The 22922-nt window shown below is 38.6% G+C and overlaps 1 protein-coding gene across 1 annotated transcript in view; it reads left to right on the forward strand.

The window, feature by feature from the left end:
* Positions 1–869: 869 nt before the first annotated feature.
* Positions 870–22922, forward strand: part of KCTD8 (potassium channel tetramerization domain containing 8) — a 235493-nt gene continuing 213440 nt past the window's right edge. Inside the window, exon 1 of the mRNA XM_045815971.2 lies at positions 870–2190. Within this exon, the coding sequence (XP_045671927.1) occupies positions 1239–2190 (952 nt within the window). The 5' untranslated portion in view covers positions 870–1238. The remainder of the gene's footprint in view (positions 2191–22922) is intronic.

Here is a 22922-nt window from a genome sequence, read left to right on the forward strand (position 1 = left end):
TTCCTCCCTGGTTGCGTCTTTTCCTCCAAAAACATTTATTAAGTATTTACTATGAATCAAATAATGAAAAGATGAAAGAAGAAAACAGTTACGGTTACGTACAATCCTTTATTAATTTTGTGAACCGAAATCAGATTTTAAAGATTCTTCAGATATACGTAGCGCATGCAGTTAAACATGCAATCATGACAATTAATTGCAATAGAGGTTCGGGCATTTCGCCCTTCACTTCAAAAACTATGGTAAAAGCGCCGCCAGAGATTCACAGCCATGTAGTCTGCAATCACCGCTCGCACGCCAACATTTGTAGTAATTTCAGATTAGGAGCCTCGCATTTTTGTTATAATCCAAACTTTCCTACCTTCTCCCTGACTCCCACCGCTCCCTACTCCACTTCCCACCTTAAAGCAAGCGTACAACCCGCCCCCCCCCCCCCCCCCGGGCAAACAAACACCCTCTTCCCTCCCCAACCAAACTAATTTTACTGGGCGAAGAGGGGCGAGGAAGGTAAGGAAGAAAGGGGAGACGGAAAAGAAGGAAGGAGGGAAGGACGGACGGATGGAAGGAATGAAATGAATGAAGGAGAGACGCTGTCCTTCTCCCCCTGTGTTTTCGGTTCCCTGCCCGCTTTCCGCGCAGGCTGCGAAGTAGCTTCTCCTCCAGCTCGGCCCCCGCCCCGCCCCCTAGCGTCGGAGCCCCGCAGCCAGCGGCTGGCGCCTATCTCTTTAAATGACAGCTGTGGCTCGGGTCCCAGTCCGGAGCTTGACGTCAGTGCCGCCTCCCCGGCTGCGAGGAGTAGTTAGCGCCACCGTCCGCGCTTGGGGCTGGCTGCGCGCTTGCAAGCTGCTGGGGCGGCGAGTTTTCTTTGCTCCGGCCCCTCCTCCCGCCCTCCCCGCGGGGAGCCGAGCGGCTGCCTAAGAGCCTCTCGCAAGTCTCTCTCACACTTCCCTGCCGTCACCCCAAAGGAGCAGCCGCTCCTCCTCGCGCCTCCACTGCCGCCGCGGCGCCCGCGGAGCTCTTCTCCCGCGCTTCGCTCCCCCGATGGAGCCCGGGCGCCGCCGCCGCCGCCGCTGCCCCGAGCCGTGAACCGGGACGCCCCGGCCGAAGGAACGTGCCGCCCGGCCCGAGGGCGCACCAGGCACAAGCCAAGGCCGAGGGCTGCCGACGGTGGAAGGTGCGGGCTTCGGGAAGGAGAAAGTGCTGCTCTCCCGGGTCACTTGGCCGGCGGCAGGGGGACCATGGCTTTGAAGGACACGGGCAGTGGCGGCGGCACCATCCTGCCCATTAGCGAGATGGTCTCGTCCAGCTCTCCGGGCGCGTCTGCAGCCGCCGCCCCGGGGCCCTGTGTGCCCTCGCCCTTCCCCGAGGTAGTGGAGCTCAATGTGGGAGGCCAGGTCTATGTGACCAAGCACTCGACGCTGCTCAGCGTCCCGGACAGCACTCTGGCCAGTATGTTCTCGCCCTCCAGCCCCCGGGGCGGCGCCCGACGCCGAGGAGAACTGCCCAGGGACAGCCGGGCGCGCTTCTTCATCGACCGGGACGGCTTCCTCTTCAGGTACGTGCTGGATTATCTGCGGGACAAGCAGCTCGCGCTGCCAGAGCACTTCCCCGAGAAGGAGCGGCTCCTGCGCGAGGCCGAGTACTTCCAGCTCACCGATCTCGTCAAGCTGCTGTCGCCCAAGGTCACCAAGCAGAACTCACTCAACGACGAGGGCTGCCAGAGCGACCTGGAAGACAACGTCTCCCAGGGCAGCAGCGACGCGCTGTTGCTGCGTGGGGCGGCCGCAGCCGCGCCCTCGGGCCCGGGAGCGCACGGCGGCGGCGGCGGTGCGCCGGACAAGCGCTCGGGCTTCCTCACTCTCGGCTACCGCGGCTCCTACACCACCGTGCGAGACAACCAGGCGGACGCCAAGTTCCGGCGTGTGGCGCGCATCATGGTGTGCGGGCGCATCGCGCTGGCCAAGGAGGTCTTCGGGGACACGCTCAACGAGAGCCGCGACCCTGACCGGCCGCCCGAGAAGTACACGTCCCGCTTCTACCTCAAGTTCACCTACTTGGAGCAGGCGTTCGATCGCCTGTCCGAGGCTGGCTTCCACATGGTGGCGTGTAACTCCTCGGGCACCGCCGCCTTCGTCAACCAGTACCGCGACGACAAGATCTGGAGCAGCTACACTGAGTACATCTTTTTCCGTAAGTTCCCAGTCTCCGCATTTCCCACTTCTCCCCGCCCCTTCGCCGACCCGCGGCGGGTTTGAGCCGGGTTGGAACCCACACGGGCCCAGTGTCCCGGGCGGGAGCTGGTTAACTAGTTAAGTGCGAGGGGCTTTCCCTGCACAGCCCCGTCACCCTGCAGTCAAAATTTACGGTTTCATTCCTTGTGATCTCCCTATCGATTCCCGTCTTCTTCAACTCGGAAGCACGCGGTTCCCAACCAGTCCTCTTTCTTAACTCACCCTGCCCAGCTCTTGGAGGCGCTGGGCTCCCATCTGCGGAGGGGGGGGGGGGGAAGACTCGAGCACAAAGCTGGGCGCATAGGTCCTCTTCCTTCTCTCTGCTTCCACGCAATTCCTGGGGGTCAATAACTTATGTGGGTCTCAGTGGTGTCCCTACAGAGGGCAGTTTGGCACGGAGGCATTACCGCGCATGCCAGGATCATCTCCAGTTGGTGCGGGTCAGGCGCAGGAGCTTACAATTACGGGTATTTTCGGAAGGCGACAAGGAGAGAAGTGGCCACCTTGCCTCCTGAGCTCCTCAGGGGGCCGGGGCGTGAGAGCAGCTGGTGGGAAAGAGGTGTCCATCGACTCACAGAAACCTGATTTCCCCCACGCCAGTTGTCAGTAACTGCTAGGTGTTTTGAACAGCGGAGGGTGGAGGGAACGAGAGTGGATGTCTTCTGCTCTCAGGGTTGGAGATTAGGAAGGGACCTGTGCGTGCGTGCGTGTGAGTATGTGTGTATGTGTATGTGATTGTGTTTCCTTTCTGGGCCCCTCAGGTGCAAAAGGGGGATTGAGTCCACTTTCCCAGCGGGAACGAAATGCAGTGGTTTTCTGAAATGAGAGAATGAGGGTGAGGATTTGGAAAGCATTTAACATGGTGCTTTTTGCAGTGCGACTTCGGGTGGGGGCTCTGTGGATCAAGTTCAAGGACTACACCAAGTGTCACTGGGGCTGGGGGGATGGGACCCGCACAGTAATCAGTGCGCTTATCAAATGAGGAGGGCCACAACTAGAGAGCTATTTGGACAAATGAAAAGCCAGCTGGGATGGCAGCAGGAACATCATTTGGCAAACGTTTGTTCTTTGGCATGACACAAGAAGCTTTAAAACTTGCCTGTAGAGTTAGGGAGAATTATCATAGACAGCTTATGATAGAAACAGACCAGCTTTAATTGTATCTATTTCTTTAGGTAATTCAGTCACCGTTTGGGAACTAGACAATTTATTGCACTTTATTTTGACTGGAGAAGTGGAAAGGACTTTTTTTTTTTTTTTTTTTTTTTGCACAGGTGCAAGCTTGATTGGAAGGTGCTCATTTTATGTTCTAGTAACCTTGGAGCTATGACAAAACACAGCACAGTGGGCCTTAGTGTTAGATTGTCTTTTTAAAATAGTGCTGAATTTCCTGTGAAAACCACTTCACTGAGAAACAAAGAAAGTGCTCGTTGTAGTGGGAGATAAAAATCTAATTGTCTTAATTATATCAAAGTATTATTTGTTGCACAGCTTCAAGTTTGATAGAAAAGTTGCCTAAAGGAAGGTGGTATTTTATTGCTTATATAAAATTGGAATCTCTTCAATATATATTAAGTAATTAAAGCATTTTTTAGCATCACCGTTTACATTTTATCCTTTATCAATGGGACCTTTAATTAGCATTATAGCTCTTAAACATTTATGTCATTCCAACGTGGGTATATTTCCAAGCATTTTAGAAGATGAGATAAACTTTTGACTCTCTTATGGCTAGAGGTTTTTGTTAGAGAAGATAAGAGCATAAGTGCTCAATGGTTAAGATTCTTGCATTTTGGAATCTTTCACAGTGTTGGCCTTTCTTTTTCCCCTAGAGAGTTGTGGACTTGAACATGTTCTTACTTTGATTATGAAGAGAACACAGGTTGTCTCTAAATTATGAAAACATGCCCTTAAAATAGTTTATTGCAGTGGGAAACTCTTGCGATTTAACTAATAAGGTAATTTGAGAGATATTTGGAATTTAGGATATTTAACTTCTGGAGCCAGAAGAAGTGTTAAATAAAATAAAATATCTGTATTACAAATAACTATGTGCAGAGTACTCACATAACTAATGAACTTCATTCATAAAAGTCCTAGAACTCTAAGCAACCTAAAGCCTTCTTCATTGATTATTCCGTGGGGGAAAATACACAATCCCAGGTTAAGTAATGTTCTTTTGAAGTGGTATTCTAGTCATTGACTAACCAAATGCAATATAAAACCAATTTGTGATGTAAAATTTATCTTGAATCCTATTGTATATGCATTTATTTAATGTTTTATATAGACTGTAGCATATTTTCACAGATTATTTTGCACAGCATTTCTTTTAATATTAGTGAATGAAACCGCACTGTGAAATTTTTATATTTCCATTCCCTTCAGCTTAGGTAATAAGTATACAGAGTATAATTATTTTGTTTAGCAGTCTATATTTAAGAAAACTATCGGTGCTATTCATAAAAACAAAATGAATGGATGAGCTTGTTTGTCCACTCTGTTTTAGAGGTAGAAGGAGGTCTTATTATTTTTTATTTCCCCTTTGACACAGTTTTTTCAACAAAATTTGTAATTAAATCGACTATACTTATTACATAACAAAAGTTAAAATTTAATATTGACAGCAATAATAAACTTTGTATAATATGACTTTATAATTGTAACCGCTAACATTTGTTAAGCTTTTATTATATGTCAAGCACTGGTCTAAGGACTTTACATGTATTCTCAAATACCATAAAATTGGTACTATAATAATCCCCATTATACTGGTAGGGGAATGGAGACTCAGAAGAAATAAATAATATAGCCAAGATCACACATTTGGCAAATGGCAGTGTCTGGGATTGCTGAACCGTTTGCCACTCTCTTCCCATCTGTACGGAAACTCAGGGGCAAAAGGGGAGAGGAAGTAAGCTGAAACTGATGTTCCAGTATATAAACTACAGTTCTACAGTTTTCATGCCACTAATTTCACCCACAGCCTGAACTTTAAAAGGTGTTTAAAATGACTGATACATGTTATACACTAAAATAAAGTTAATTAGAAAATTATTTTGCAATCCAATGATAGCATAATAAACTTTCAAAAGTTTGACACGACCAATTTAATCACAAGTTCTTTCTTGGAACTTGGACTTTTCAGGCCAGATTCTAGTCACCTAGGTTTGCCAGTCATACTAAAGTTAGTTTTTTTGGATCAACTCCAACAGAATTCTTTTCTGATTCAGGGCCAAGAAGTGTTTTAATGCTCTCTACTAGGACTTGAAAGTTTGGTAGTATTTTCTGACAAACACTGAGCTAGATTCATTATCTCCTTAAGTGCTTGTATCCAAGTCATTGGGTTCCAATGCTCAAGGTTATATACAGGCTATTAAACATTTAATACCAACTTCATTTGGCTGGATGGACACTTTTATCTATTTTCAGTGTTAACTCATTATTTTACCAAGTCTTTCAGATTATGCAACCTATACTAATGATATTACCATTCCATATTACTCTTTTAATATTGAAGATTGTCCTTTCTTGAAGGAAAGCAGAGTTGATTTTGGGTGGTGGTGTCTGTTAAGTGTGCTTGTGACTGTTTTTAGCTATATCTAGAAGACCAGGCATTTTATATTGCATTGTACTACATTCACAACAAATAGTTATAGGCTTGGCATGTGATATGTAAACCAGCTATAGTTAGAATAAACATTATATATATATATATCTTTTATTTCTCACAATCAGGTGTTTACAAATGGTAGTGCTGCTCTTACCTTAAAATGCTTCCAGTTTTGTACTCCATATGTTGGTTGAGTAATATTTGGTATGAAAGTATATATTCCTCCAGGATGCACTTGATTTTCTTTAAGTTTGGTATACATCTCTTATTGTGACGTATGAGAGTGCCAGATCTAGGAATTAATGCTATTACTGAACTTAGCTGTGAATTCTAATTTGTCTTAATGGATTTTTATATCTACTCTTTCAAATCTATTCTGATTTATTTGACTGTGGTGGGTTGAAGATAGCTAGTTGAGTTAAAAATATTCAAATAGCTATTTAGTCCTATGTTAACAGGCCTGTTGTTTCAAAGCTTTCTAACAAACATCTTTAAAAAGTTATTCTATTTAGATGCATACCTTTAAAATTTTATATTATTTTATATTATTTTCTAATCTAAAAGTGCTTCTACTTTTATCACCAAATGTTGTATGGAAAAGAATTTTGTTAGTTATTTTTTAAAAAGATAGTTCTTTTCCTCCTAAAGACTTACTAGTTATTTTTATAATTGTAATGTGAAATTTCTTTTGCAACCACATGACTGAATGACTTTTGAGTCAATAAGCAAAAGGCACAGGTAACTTTTTAAACACCAACATCCTGATTTCATGCAAATAGGTGAAGTAATAAAGCAGACAGAAAATGACAAAAACCTTGGGGTGCAAAAAGTTTGGAGGCTGTGCTATGGCATTGGCTCCTGTTTAAGGGCATTAAACTTTTATGTCTGGCATAGTACTGTCTCTAAACTTGATCTTTTTTTTTTTTTTTTTTTTTAAGATTTATTTATTTATTTGAGGGGAGAGGGGCAAAAGGAGAGAGGGAATTTCCAGGGGACTCCACCCTGAGGTTGGAGCCTCACCTGGGGCTTGATCTCAAGACCCTGAGATCATGACCTGAGCTGAAATCGAGTTCGACACTTAACCAACTGAGCCATCCAGACGCCCTTAAACTTTATCTTTTTTTTTTTTTTATAGGGTTATGACTTTAGCTTTCCCTGCTACCTCTACAGCTTCTATTGGTCAGTTGTTGTTCAGATTATGAGGCTGAAAGACTAAATGACATTATAAGTTTTATTGACAAAGTTCTTTTTCTTTTGTAGCTTAGATTGCCAGAACTCACAGTGTGTGTGTGTGTGTGTACGCATGTGAGAGTTAGTTTTAAAAAATCCCCTGGAAAAAAGAGAAATAATCTGTATGAAAATAAGCATCAATTATTATCTATTCTACTGTCATGAGTTATTAACTGGCATTAGTTAAAAATGTGAAAATGATTGTCAGCTTGTCATTTAAAAGTAGGTCTTGTTTGATTATGAAACTAATACATGCAATTTTAAGAATTTTGTAAAAGAAAAGTAAAATTTAAAAGATCACCAACGGTAACTGCTAATAAAATCTTGTTTTATTTTCTTCCAGTCTTTTTTCTAGTCATTGTTGTTGTACTATACAAATGGTTTGTATGCTTTGTTTTATTTTGTACATTTATTATACTTAATGACATTTTCCCCATGACATTAACATTTTTATTGACATCTTAGATAATAAAAGTATAATACATGTCCTTTGCCACAGACAGAATTATAAATAAATGTTGATGTTAAATATTTTCCCTGTAAGCTTGGAAAAAAGTTGATTATTTTTTCAAAATACAGACGTGTAATAAAAAGAACATTTACTGTACACCTAAATACACATCACTTATTTACTTCTCATAACATTCCTTGAGCTTGGTTCCCTGCTACTCCAGTTAGGAAACTATGATTTGAAAAGGTTAAATAACATCCCTGGGTCATAGGCCTATATGGGGCTGAGATGGAATTTGAATGGTTCTGTCTTACTTCAAAGCCCTTCCTCCTAAACATACAAAAATTATACCTGTTTCATGCAATCAATTTGACAAGTATATTTCAATGTCCACTGAGTACTTAGAACTTAGCTCTACAAGCAAAAAAAAAAGGTAGTGTGAACTATATATGAATGAATCAAATATTTCTATGTTAAATTTCCATAAGAATACAGTAAATATATATTTTATGTCCTTACTTGATAAAAGGGTTAATTTTTATTGCATAAGGCTGCCATATTTATGAATGTTTTTTTAAACTAAAGAAAACAAACCATTTGACTCAATTCAGCACTTTTTTGGGGGAACAAGTAATATTTATAAGTTATAAGTTTGGTAAACTGACTTATATTTAGACAGTGCTAAGATAGTCCTATACTCCTTTTCTATAGAAAATTCATTTCCACTTTGTGTATTAGAACTCATTTTATATGTTTACATGTTCTTTTTTAGAAGGTGGCGTAATGAAGAGGCTATTTTCGTTGAAATCAATTTTGTTAATTACATATAGCCTATTGGTTCTGGATATTGGTTAATGACATTAAATTATATACTTAGTATAATTAAGTTCAAAACAGTATTAAATACCAGCTGGGTATTGAGATTGACTCTGTCTCTCTCTCTATATATATAAAATATGTATTGTATATAAATGTGTATTTGAAGTACTTGGAAAGTAACATTTTAGGTTACCCTTCAATTTATATTTATTTCCAGGTGCGTTTTTAAGCCCTCTTTTGAATTAACTTCAGGGTATTTGAGTAAACTGTCAGCATTTAGTAGCAGGTCCTGTCCTGCAAGACACGCTGGTGGCTTTTCTAATCGAGTTCGTTCTTTTAGTAGTGAGAGGCTGTGCCGTGGGAGGTTTTGAAAGGAGTTGCCTAAAGATGAGAATAACTGTAGTCATAGGTTTTCAAAGTTACTCTAACAGGTTAAGTTGACTACTTTACAAGTTCTAAGGGTAATGGTGAAACTCTCTAGCTGCTGACTTGAATATACACGTCTTGTGCTTATCAGCTGTAAACTTCCCATCATTCACTTTTGTGTCGGAGCATTTCATGAAATCTAATTATCCTACCAGGCTAGTTGTATTTTTCACCTTCAAAAACAAAAGTAGATGAAGTATTTTATGCTGAGCTTATATTATTTATAAGTTTGTATCCTAACCCATTGGGTTTAAGTGTATTCCTTGGTATCATAGTCATGCAACACTGAGTAAGCCTTGCTGTAGAATCCTTTTGCATTTAGTCTCTGCCCTTGCCTAGGTCCAGGGTCCTTACTACATTTCCTACAATATGTAATTTCCTTTTTCTCTCTTTATTCCTTCCTTGATAGATCCCATTTTTCCTAAGTTTATTGAGCTATAATTGACATGCAACATTTAGTAAGTTTAAAGTATACAACATGTTGATTTGATACATTTATATATTGCAGTATGGTTACCACTATAGTGTTGGCCAGTACCTCAATATCATGTAATTACCATTCTTTTTTTGTGGCCAGAATGTTCAAGACCTACTTTAACAACTTTCAAGTATTTGGTACAGTATTGTTAACTATAATCACAATGCTGTGCATCAGATTCCCAGAACTTCATCATCTGATAACTGGAAGTTCGTACCCTTTGACCAACATCTCCCCATTCCCCCATCTGTCAGCCCTTGGTAACCACCATTCTATTCTGTTTCTACAAACTTTTTCTTAGAGTCCACATATAATTGGTATCATAAGGTATTTATCTTTCTCTATCTGACTTATCTCAGCCTAATGCCCTCAAGGTGTGTCCATATTGTCACCAATGTCAGGATTTCTTTCTTTCTCTTGGCTAAATGATATTCCCTTGGATATTTACCACACCTTTTGTATCTGTTCATCCATTGATGGCCACTTAAGTTGCTTCCATATCTTGCCTGTTGTGAATAGTGCTGCAATAAACATGGGAGTGCAGATCTCTCTTTGAGATCCTGTTTTCATTTCCTTTCGCTATGTACCCAGAAGTGGCTTTGCTGGGTCATGTGATAATCTCATTTCATTTTGATCTTCTGCATTAGTCCTTGAAAATTGACACCAAGTCTTACTTTTGTGTTCTCAGCTCGCAGTGGAGTGGCTAGTACACATTAAGCACTCAACAAATATTTGTTTTTTGAAAAAGAGGGCAAATTAATGAATGAACTAGAGATGTTGGCGGTTCCATTAAGGTTGTTACTGAATTAAGATTTAGTATCACTTTTATTTATTTATTCATAAGATTTTATTTATTTGAAAGAGAGAGAGAGAAAACAAACGGGGAGGAGGGGCAGAGGGCGGGGCTTGATTCCAGGACCTGTGGGGCTGGATCCCAGGATCCCTGGGATCCTGACCTGAGATGAAGGCAGCTGCTTAACTGACTGAGCCACCCAAGCGTCCCTATCACTTCAATTTAAATTGAACTTATTGAGCCATTACCAGACTACACCACCATGGGACAAAGCATACAAATATGAATGAAAGAGACCTTGCATTTAAATGGGTGATCTCAGTAAACTTTGTGTAATTGTGAATTATGTTAGTAGGTATGAGTGTATTAGCAAGAGGCAGGAGTAAAGACGTGAGAAGTTGTTACACAGGCACCTATGAAGAATGAAAATAAGTAAAGTGTTAGCAAAAGTAGAGGCAGATTGGAATAATGTTATGAATGAACTTGTTAGCATTGTAAACATACACACAGATGCCCACACACGTTTATTCGTATTTAAATGATATGAAGGATGTTGGTCAAATGCTTTGTGCTGCAGACTTTCTGTAACCAGATTGCTGAGTACTTGCCTTTCAGAACATCTCAGATGGAGAGTGGCTGCTATCTCCAGACATAGTCAGGCCCTATAGTGCTGTAATATAAGGTCAGAAATGATTTGACTGTACTTGTCAGTATTTCCAAAAGTGAGTATCTGGTTAACTCTATATCGCAATCTCAACTCTTAGTTTTTAAAAGGTACCTTAAAATACACTTAACAGATATTACTATTTTATGATCAGTATTGCAATTTAATTTTACTTATATTCATTAACCTTGTGTCAAGATAGTTAATAAAAATAAATCAGCTTTGCTGGCAATAACAGCACACACTTCGTGATACTGGTAGGATGCTCATTATTTCAATGTTTATTCACCAAATTTAGTCCAATGGTTGTACAGCAGTTAAACTTAGAATGTTATTTGCACCATATTGTAAGCATTCTCCTATTAAACTCTATTTACATTGGGGGGAAAAGTAAGCTAAATACAATAATAGAATATAAATAAAAAAATATATCGTGTTGACTTCTTGTCACCAAAATGTGAGTGATTTAAGCATTCAGTTATGTTACTTCCGTTTCTTTCATGAGTTAAAATAACCAGAGTTTGAGCATAGATGGAATTCATAATATATCACTCTTTCTCATCATTTTGTATAATTAGACAGCTGTAATTTCTGTGTGAGGAGAATAGGGAGAGGAGTAGTGTGTTTAATGGCTCTCGTTCTGAAGAAGTAAAAGCCTTGAATAGTTCAGTACTTCTCCGTCAGAGTCCTTGACAAATTCTGGATCTAGCTTTGATATCTTGGGAAAATAATTTAATCTTCCTCCTGAAGGGAAGGTGAGGAAACAATAATACTCAGAGGTTTGTTGTGAGGTTTAAATGAAGTAATCCACGTAAAACACTTAGAAGAATAATAGGCAGGCACAAATTAAATGCTCAATGTATGTTAGGGCCTCAGATCATGTAACTAATCCCATTTCTCTACATTATTAATTCTTAGCACCAGACTTCTTCTCTTTTTCTTTTTGAGGACATTGATAATAATACCTATTCAAATTGCTCTGAAAAGTTCCCGTCATTATTAGTGAAATTTTACAAAAAAATATTGACCTAGTAAGTATAAAATCAATGTTAAAATATTATTAAAATAAGTTTATTCTAGTTGGTTCTTCATTGCTTAGGAAAAAAAAGTGTACATTTCTAGGTTTAGTGCTGGTCACTGGTCAATTTTGACACAATTAACAAGAATACTGGTATTCGCTGGTTATTGTCTCAAACTACGGCGTGTATTTAGGCAAAGCACCTCTTAATCATACTCTATATTTCTATTTCTGGTGAATGCATTTAGCTTTGATTTTCAGCAATTTTGTGCAAGAGAACAAATTGTCACAGAGCCAGGTGGGCTCAAATATCGCTCAGAATTTGGGCACTTGGCCAAAAATTTTAGGCTAGAAATTGGATTTAAATATATATTTCCATAATTTTGAGAAAACGATGTTAGCTTTCAACTCATTAGCTCCTATTGAAACTCTGCTACACATTTTGAATATAAGTTTTTTAGTTGCTGAAAGTCCAGGTATTTGAAGAAAGCAGAGAGATCTAAAGCAGATGCTCACAGCTATTCAGAGGGAATTCTCCCAAATTTTGACCTCTTTTCTTCTGATTAGTGAAAGCTGCATCTAGGCTGTCTCTTTGCAGGTGGAGGGTAAGGATTCATACATATAATTCCAGTGATTTCTGTATTTTTAAGTTTAAGGTGTATAGTGTGTTACTTTGATACATTTATATATTGTAATATGATTGCCCATGTAGCAATATTTATCACATCACATAATTATAGTGCAATATTATTATCTGTATTCATTATATTGTGCCTTCGATCTGTATGGCTTATTTACTGCTGGTTACAGTTTGTACCCTTAAACATCATTCTCTTTGTGCTCCCCCCCCATACAATCCCCTGGTAATCACCATTTTACTCCATTTTTTTTTTTTTACAGGTTTAACTTTTTAAGATTCCACATTTGAGTGATATCATATAGTGCTTGTCTTTGTTTGACTTAACGTTGCTTAGCATACATGCTCAAGGTCCATCCATGTTGTCACAACCAGCAGTATATTTTCCTTCCTCATGGCTAAATAATGCTACACTGTGTGTATGTACCACATTTTTCTTATTTATTTATCCATTGGTGGACATTTCCAGACATTTCCCATCTCTCGGCTATTGTGAGTAATGCTGTGATAAACATGGGCAGGGATATATCTCATCAAAATCCTGTTTTCATTTCCTTTGGGTATATACCCAGTAATGGAATTGCTGGATTGTATGGCAGATTTTTAATTCTTTGAGAAACCTCCATATTGTTATCCTTAGTAGTTGGACCAATTTACATTCCCCCAACAAGGTATAAGGGTTCCTTTCTCACCACATTCTTGCCAACACCTGTTGTCTCTTGTATTCTGGGTGATAGCCAGTTAACAGATGTGAGGTGGTATCTCATTGTGGTTTTGATTTGCATATTTCTGATGATTAGTGATGTTGAACATTTTTCATGTGCCTGTTGGCCATTTTGGTGTCTTCTTTGGAAAACTGTTCTGTCCATTTTTAAGTAGTTCTCTTTTTTTTGGTTAAGTTAAATGAGTTCTTTACATGTTTTTGTTATTAACCCCTTTTCTAAGATATGGTTTGCGAAAATTTTCTTCCATGCAGAAGCTTTTGAGTTTGATGGAGTCCCATTTCTTGATTTTTGCTTTTGTTTGTGCTTTGGGCGTCACATCCAAAATGTCATTGCCACGACCAATATCAGTGAGCTTCTTCCCTGTGTTTTTCTTCTTTTTTTTAACATGTAAAAACATATTGAACTATAATTGAGATACAATGTTCTATTGGTTTCAGGTGTACAACATATTACTGTATATATTACAATTCTATATATTACTCAATGCTTATCACAGTAAGTGTAGTCAACATTTGTTACCATATGATGTTATAACGGTATTATTGACTATATTCCCTGTGCTGTACATTTCATCTTGGTGACTTATTTATTTTATAACTGGAAGTTTGTAACTCTTATTTTCCTTGATCTATTTTGCTCACCCCCCGCCTACATCCCCTCTGGCAACCACCAGTTTGTTCTCTGTATTTCAGACTCGGTTTTTTTGTTCATTTGTTTTGTTTATAGATTCCACATGCAAAGTGAAGTCATACGGTATTTGCCGTTCTCTGTTTGACTTATTTCACTTAGCTTAATACCCTCTAGGTCCATCCATGTTGTTCCAGATGGCAAGATCTCATTCTTTCTCATGACTGCGAAATATTCTATTGTTTATCCATTCTTGTTTATCCACATCTTGTTTATCCATTCATCTATTGATGGACTCTTGGGTTGCTTCCATATCTTGGCTTTTGTAAATAATGCATAATAAACATAGGGGTGTGTGTGTCTTTTTGAATTAGTGCTTTTATTTTCTTTGGGTAAATATCCAGTAGTGGAATCACTGGATCATATGGTATTTCTATTTTTAATTTTTTGAGGAACCTGCATTCTGTTTTTCAGTGTTTGAGCCAATTTATATTCCCACCAGTAGTGCACAAGTGTTCCCTTTTCTCCACATCCTTGCCAACTCTTGCTATTTCTTGTCTTTTTGGTACTAGCCATTCTAATGGGTGAGAGATGATACCTCTTTGTGGTTTTGATTTGCATTTCCCTGATGATTAGTGATGTTGAGCATCTTCTCAAGTGTCTGTTGGCCATCTGTGTATTCTCTTTGGAAAAATGTCTATTCAGATCATTTGCCCATTTTTTAATCAGATTTTTTCTTGGTGTTCAGTTGTATAGTTTTTAAAATATATTTTGAATATTAACCCCTTATTGGATATATCATCTGCAGATATCTTCTCTCATTCACTAGATTGCCTTTTTGTTTTGTTGATGCTTTCCTTTTCTATGCATTTTTTTAGTGTAGTCCCAATAGTTCATTTTTATTTTATGTTTTATTTTGACTATAGTTGACACACACTGTTACATTAGTTTCAGGAGTACAACTTAGTGATTTAACAAGTTTATACATTATGCTATGTTCACCAGAAGCATAGTTACCATCTGTCCTGTTACATTGCTGTTACAATATCATTGACTATCCCTTATGCTGTCACTTTTCTTTTTCTTTTTGCCTGAGGAAACATAACCATAAATATGTTGCCAAGGCTGATGTCCAGGAGAGTACTGCCTGTGTTTCATTTTAGGATTTTTATGGTTTCAGGTCTCACATTTAGGTCTTTAATTCATTTTGAGTTTATTTTTGTGTGTAGTGTATGCAAGTGATTCAGTTTCATTCTTTTGCATGTGTCTGTCCAGTTTTCCCAGCACCATTTGTTGGGGAGACTGTCTTTTCCACATTGTATATTCTTGCCTCTTTTGTCACAGATTAATTAACCATATGGGTGCGGGTTCATTTCCTCTCTATCCTTTTTCATTGATCTGTGTGTCTATTTTTGTGCCAGGACCATACTGTTTTGATTACTACACCTTTGTAATATGTCTTGAAATCTGGGAACTTTGTTCTTCTTTCTTAAGATTGCTTTGGCTGCTTAAGGTCTTTTATGGTCCACAGAAATTTTAGGATTATTTGTTCTAGTTCTATGAAAAATACTATTGGTATTTTAATAGGGATTGCATTGAATCTGTAGATTGTTTTGGGTAGTATGGATATTTTAATGATATAATTCTTTGAATCCATGAGCCTGGTATATCCTTTCATTTGTTTGTGTCATCTTTAATTTCTTTCATTAATGTCTTATAGTTTTCAGAGTATCGGTCTTTCCCCACTTTGGTTAAGTTTATTCCTATTTTATTCTTTTTTGATGTAATGGTAAATGGGACTGTTTTCTTAATTTCTCTTTCTGCTACTTCGTTATTAGTGTGAAGTAATGCAGCAGATTTCTGTATATTAATTTTGTATCTTGCAACTTTACTGAATTCATTTATTAGTTCACATAGTTTTTTGGTGGAGTCTTCAGAGTTTTCTATATATAGTATCATGCCATCTGCAAATAGTGAAAGTTTTACTTCTTCCTTACCAATTTGGATGCCTTTTATTTCTTTTTCTTATCTGATTGCTGCAACTAGGACTTCCAATACTATGTTGAATAAAAGTGATGAGAGTGGACATCCTTGTCTTGTTCCTGATCTTAGAAGAAAAGCTCTCAGTTTTCCACCATTGAGTATGATGTTAGCAGTAGGTTTTTCATATTTGGCCTTTCTTATGTTGAGATATACCCTGTAAACCTACTTTGTTGAGATTTTTTATCATGAACAGATGTTGAATTTTGTCAGATTTTTTTTCTGTATCATCTACTGAGATGATCATATGTTTTTTATATATCATACTAATTTTTGCTCATAAGTGTCTAGGCGTGTGTGTGTGTGTGTGTGTGTGTGTGTGTGTGTATACAAATGAAAATTCTTTGGAGGAGCATTAGTGTAACTCTATGGCCACTGTGGGCAATTAAAAATGTTTGCCTTCTGAACTGTGGTTGAATAATGACCTTTGTTTTAGAAAAATGCAATACTGTTATTTATCTTGACCTTTTGTTGAACTTGCCTATTTAGAGATGAACTCAGTATTTTGAAAGTTATAATTTTTTTGGCTTCTGTATTACACCGGAATCTTCTGAGAAATTTTACCACTTGAAGAAGTGAGATGTCTATTCAAGAGTCCAGATGTTACTATATTTCTTATAGATGTTGCCCATTCTCCATGAAGAAATCCTCAAATTAAAATGAAGACTTCTCCTAGTCACCTTCAACAGCTATTCCATAAGTAAGACTGAATTTGAATTTGAAATGGTTAGGTGGCATTCTTTTTATTTCAGTCAAGTGGGCCTGTGGTGGGTTGATTTAGCATGATTCACAGACAGTGATAAAAAGATACATATTTGTTTTGTAACAAGAAAATATGAAACTCGTTAACCGTTGTTGATGTTGCTGGTAAATGGAACCATGAATAAATATGCTAAGAAGTCCAGCATGGAAGTCTGTAGCTTAATGTAATTATTTACATTTCTTCTACTGGAATGATGCATTTCTATGTCATATAAGAACCATTATAATATTTCTGTTTTTAGTTCTTGTGTTAGCATGTTTGTTGTAAAGTAAACTTAGTTATTTCAAGCTATCTGTTTTATAGCTACTACTATCAAGCCATATTTATCATAATTGTAATTTGGTACTTAACATTCATACTGGGAAGCTTAATAATACTCAGTATTTGAGTATTACTATTAAACTAAAAAAAAACCCCAAAACAAAACCAAAAAACAAAAACAAAAACAACAACAACAATCAACCAATGAACAAAAACAAAAAAAAAACAACAAAAAACCAATAACAAATTTACTCCACTATTTCAATAATGGCTATAATTTTTGTTAAATCGTATGCAGTATTTTATGGGTTGTGTTGTGTCTCCCCGAAAAGATATGTTGGTACTCTGATCCCCAGTACCTCAGAATATGTGACCTTGTTTGGAAACAGGGTCTTTACAGAGGCAGTCAAGTTAAAATGAGGTCGTTAGGACGGACCATAATCCAGAACAACTGGTGTCCTTATTAAAAGGAAAAATTTGGACAAAGAGATATAGACGTGCATGCATGCTGAGAGAACATGGTGTGAACGTGAACGTGGAGATCAGGCTGATGAATCTACAAGGCAAGGAGTGCTATAGATTGACAGAAAACCGCCAGAATGTGGGTGGGAACCATGGGACAGATTCTTACTCATGGCCTTCAGGGAGAACCACACTTTCCAACACCTTGATCTTGGACTTGTAGCTTCCAGAATTATGAGATCATAAATTTTTTGTTGTTTGTCCATCCCGTTTGCGGTACTTTGTTACTGCAGCCCTAGCAAAGTAATATATTCATTTCAAACTCTTCATATTGTAATAAATCTGGGAAAATTTTGAAAATACAATGATTTTTAAACTCCTTCTGTTTTGCAGAGGTCTTAGCTACAGATAGCAGACTCCACTCTAAATCATTTAAGCTGGAAAAAACTTATTAATAAGTATAATATAGATATCACATCCATTCCTCGGAAGGGCTGAGCTTCCAGGAATGATTCTCAACCACACCATAGAATAGGTCTGTCGAGGATGGTGCTGCCTTGCAGTGATGTGGGAGCTCAGAATTAGGCAGCTGCCATAAAGGTGTGGGTCTAGAGACACGACCTGTGCCATGATCTGTAACAGTCATAGTACACTGCCTGTCTCCTCTTATGCCTCAGTTCACAGTGTCTGGTTGTGCACTCACGTATGGAACTCTAGTGAAAAGAGTCTAGAAATATATCTTTAAAAACAAAGACAGCTTGGGTAGCTCAGTTGGTTAAGGGACAAACCCTTGATTTCAGCTCAGGTCATGATCTCAGGGTCCTGAGATCCAGCCTCTCCTGGGCATGGAGCCTGCTTAAGATTCTCTCCCTCCCTCCCCTTCTGCCACTGCCTTCCTCCCTCCCTGCCCCCCCATCCCCAAGTGCTCTCTTTGTCAAAAAAAAAAAAAAAAGTAATAAAAAATATTTATGGCAAATTACCAGCATTGGTCTGTGCATGCCTATTTCTTATTTTTATGACTTTTTAAAATTTAAACCATTCAATTAACTATACAGGAATTAAAATTAAAAACTTAAAAAAATTAAGCCATTCAGTCTCTACCACTTTATCCCCATAGATAAGCATTCGTATGTATTTCATGTATATTCTTATATTTTTTGTGTTTTTGCAAGATGTGTATTCTGTTTTATTTTCTTAAAGTATTAATTTACATATTACATTGTTTCTGTAAGAACTTTATTTTAAAGATTTCTTCATTTTCGTGTGCCCATCTAAACTAATTGGTTATTTCTAACTGCTGCAAGTTACTTTCTGGTGTGTATTTTACCCGACTAACCTCTCCCCCACTGATCTACACTGAGATCGCCTTCGGTCTGACATGGCCAAGTCCACTATGGTCTGGTGTGAGAATTCTTTGAGATACACATCTAGATGGGGAATTACTAGGTCACTGAGGATGTTTATACTGCATTTGATTTAATACTGTCAGATTGCTCTTCAAATGAATACACCAATCTTCACTTCTAAGAGCAGTGTTGAGGATTCCATTTTCTCCAATTCCCTGCCAACACTTGGCAAAATTCGGTTTTCTCATTGTTGCAAAATAGATGAAAAATGGTATTTCATTGTCATTTTAAATTTCATCTCTTTAATTGCTAATGATGGAAGTAGTTTTTAGTTCTCCAGTCTTTGTAACTTAGAAAGGTACTAGAAGATTTTGAGTGTGCCAGTCAATAGAATCCACTAGAGTCTATCTCCGTGGCCACCTTCTTTCTCTGTTAAAATTCCAGCCACGACAATAGCATTATCAACACATGCTCCTGCATAGTGTGAAGAAATTGCTCTTCACGCGTATGAATATTTTACTAGCCTTTTTCACAAGGGGGAGACCTCAAGTCTCATCAGCCCTGCCTCCATTTTGGGCAACCTGCAGTACTTTGTATGAGGTCTGAATGTGATTTCTTGTGGAATGCTCACCTGTGAATTAATACATGACTGTATAAGTTATTTGCCCTCAGTGCATCCATAAACAATATCAAATAGGATATTTGGATGACTTCAGTAAGAATTTTTGTTCCAAGAATTGGAGAATGTGGAACACGCAGCATCCAAGGTCTATAGCAAACCCCACCATCCAGACAGCAAAGACTCTCTTTAGTGGCCATAGAATAAATTTCTTAAGACTCTCTGGTAGCATCTGGTTCTGCTATTGAATAAAACCCCCTTGCCTATTGTCCTTTATGGTCCCATTCTTAACTTTCTGCGAGACTCTCTTTTGTTCACTATCATCTGGGGCCACATTTGAAGGAGGCATTGAGTGGTATACCCTCTTTGCAGCAGACTTGACAGGGCATTTCTTCACTTTGCAGGGTCAGAGAAATGTGGGCTGCTTTAAGGGTTTAAGAGCCCCTGTTGGGCACCTGCGTGGCTCAGTCGTTAAGCATCTGCCTTCGCCCTAGGGCGTGACCCCGGAGTTCTGGGATCGAGCCCCACATCGGGCTCCTCTTCTGGGAGGCTACTTCTTCCTCTCCCACTCTCCTTGCTTGTGTTCTCTCTCTCGCTGGCTGCCTCTCTCTTGGTCAAATAAATAAATAAAAGCTTAAAAAAAAAGAAGGGGTTAAAGAGCCTTGGCTATTGATGGCCAGTCTTGCAGTTTCTTTGGCAAAAGAATTCCTTCAAAATTGTAGTGTCCTTTTGGTCAATTTCACAAGTGAATTAAGATCAATCAAAATCTTGTGTCATAATCATTTTTAGTCTCTTTATTTATTTATTTTGAAGACCTTATTTTGTGGCCTCTGTGAGTCACTCATTTCAAATAATGTCTTAGGAGTGTGGTGCCAGCTTTGTCAGCAGGGCTGTCACCCTTGTGTGAAAGCCTTAAACCTCCTGCTAAAGCTGCAGTTTTGTAGTTAGGCTTTGTTGCTGCTGTTGTTGTTGTTGTTGTTGTTTTTTTAAGATTTTATTTATTTATTTGAGAGAGAGAGAGAGAGCTTGAGCAAGTGGGGGAGGAGCAGAGGGAGAGGAAGAAGCAGGCTCCCCGCTGAGCAGGGAGCCTGATGTGGGGCTCAGTCCCAGGACCCTGAGATTGCATGACCTGAGCCCAAGGCAGATGCTTAACCGACTGAACCACCCAGGTGCCCTGTTGCTATTGTTTTCTTAACATATATTTTTATATTATGAAAATGTTAAACATAATGAAAAAAAAAAAAGAATTGTTAAGAAAAATTCCCATATATTCATCTTCTAGATTCAGCAGTAATCAAAATATCACTTCATCTCTCTGATTTTATTTTTGCTAAAGCATTTTAAAGAAAAGCCAAAACATTGTTATTTCACTCCTACATACTTTAGTATTTGAAACAAAAAAAGAGGATATTTCCTTATATAACCACTCTTCCAATTTCAACTCTAACAAGACAAATAATGATTTTTATGAAAATCCACAGTCATATTTCCAAGATTGTCTCAAAGATTTATTCATAGTTATTTCTTTTCTTTTTTTCTTTTTTTTTACCTTGGGACTGTATGTGTTATTTTATGTGCCTGTCTCAATATAGGATAGCTTGTCCTCTCTCTCTCTCTTTTTCTGTCTTTCTTTCTTTACATGTAATGCCATTGATTTGTTTACGGAAATAGGGTCTGGTGACCTAATTAATGCCTTGTGTTCTGGATATGGTTGCTTGCTTTCTTGTGACCTCATTTAAATTGTTCCTTTATCTCTACCTTTTCTGTAAATGAACATTAACTCAATCTTGATTAGATTCAGCTTTTTTTTTTTTTTTGGCAAGACTATTAATAGGTGATTCTGTGTAACTCTATTAATATATTAGTTCACAGGTGACTATTCCACAAGTGTCATGTTGTCCCATTTTTAATGGTAATTAATCTGCAGATAAGAGTGGTGTCAGTCTGATCCCTTCATTGTAACTGCCCAAGAAATATTGATCTAATAGTTTTATCATTGATTATCATTTTCTGGTGCAGATATTTTATTAGGGGATGCCAAAATTGTGATTTTCTTATCATTTCTTCCACATTTTATAGGTAGAATTTTATAATGAAGAACTTTCTCTTAAGAACTGCTTAAAATACAGTTCTTCGAGGAAGGACAGGGAAATGTAAAGTTCTTTCTTATTTCTTGCCATTTTTCCACAACAAGGAGTTGGTTCTTGAGTAACTTCCAGTGATATTCAGTGAGTCATTGCTATTGTTTTGGTCTTTCCTGGCTTCCCTTTTTCCTTTCTTCCTGTTGTGGTTGTCCTCATCTTCTCCTTTGCTGCTTCTTTTCTCAATCTCTCCCCACTCCCTCCCTCCCTCTCTCCCTTTCTCTCAAGTGTAGTTGTGCAATCATGGATATTTTATGTATTTAAGCATTTCTATCAATGGCATTTGTTCTTTTGACCATCAAGAGGCTCTGTGCTCTTTTGAAACAGCCCTTAGGTCCTTGGAAGATTACCTGCTATTATGTGGCTACATCTTTTAACTGCTTCAGTTTGTGGCATGGAAATAGCTGGGTTTATCAACTCTGTAAGTTTCCAAATTCTAGGACTCTCCTTCAAATTCTCTTTCAGGCTTCAGGCAAAGGGAGGAAAGAGCTTCTGTTTTAGAAGACCTGGGTTCTCTTTTGTCTCTTCTGGAAGGTTTGCTAGGTGGGTCTCTCTTACAAGGCTTTGCTGAAAGAAGCAGAAAGCAAACACTACACACTAATGTTCTGAAATGTCCTAGCATTTTATCTCATGCTATGGCTTTAGTTGGCACGTGTCTGTCTTCTCAGGTACAGCAGATCATAACTGGGTCAAATGGTCACCATCACGTAATAGTTGTTTTCATTTTTCCCATCGGTAACATCTATCTCCTGGCGCCAACCACCTGACGGCCTCCCTGCTCATTAAACCAGTACCATAGCTTACATTGTGTTATTGCAGCAAAGAACTATATTCTCTAGCAGAAGCACTATTTCTAAGCTACGTAAAACCAAATGCACTCTAGTTAGTTTAAGCTGACTAGAATTTATTAAGGATATGTCTGTCTCAGAATCATAGGAAAGACTGAAGACATGTACTTTGGGTTGGGCTCATAAGAAAGGCTTCAGATTACACTGGCGACCTGGCCACTGAAGGAATTGCTGCTTTGTCACCATCAGGGAACCCAGAATAAAGAATCAACACCGTGATGCCCCACACCCTGCCTCCCCTGAATTCTGAATGAGAGTCTGTGAGTGAACAGCTAATTGATGCAACACACATCACATCCAGAAGCCCATCGCAATGGAATCAAGACATTTAGTTTTTAGTTAGCTGGCCTCTTCATGTTAGTATAGAGCAGGTCCGTCCACTGTATCCTAACACCCCTGCCTTATTTGAATTTGAGAAGAACATCTGAAAAATGGTAATTTTTATTAAAGTACCTTCAAATATTCATATTTATAAACATCTCATTTCTGTAAAGGTATCATTGCATAACTCCCCTTATGGGCATTCCTTTACATACAAATGTATGTATAATAGAAATGAGACTGATAAGTTTAATCTCATTATTTCTGTGCAAGTTATCAGTGAGGGAAAGTATAAGAAGTAGGATTGCAGCTTGTAGAATACAAAAAAAACCTTGAGGAATGTTTAAATTATGGAAGTATGTAGTTTCAAAATATGCATGTTAGAATCTTTGATAAATGAAAATCTGCT

This window comes from Ursus americanus, chromosome 8 (genome assembly GCF_024610735.1).
Source record: "Ursus americanus isolate L20-20 chromosome 8, mUrsAme1.1.p, whole genome shotgun sequence".
In the NCBI taxonomy this organism is placed as follows: Eukaryota; Metazoa; Chordata; class Mammalia; order Carnivora; family Ursidae; genus Ursus; species Ursus americanus.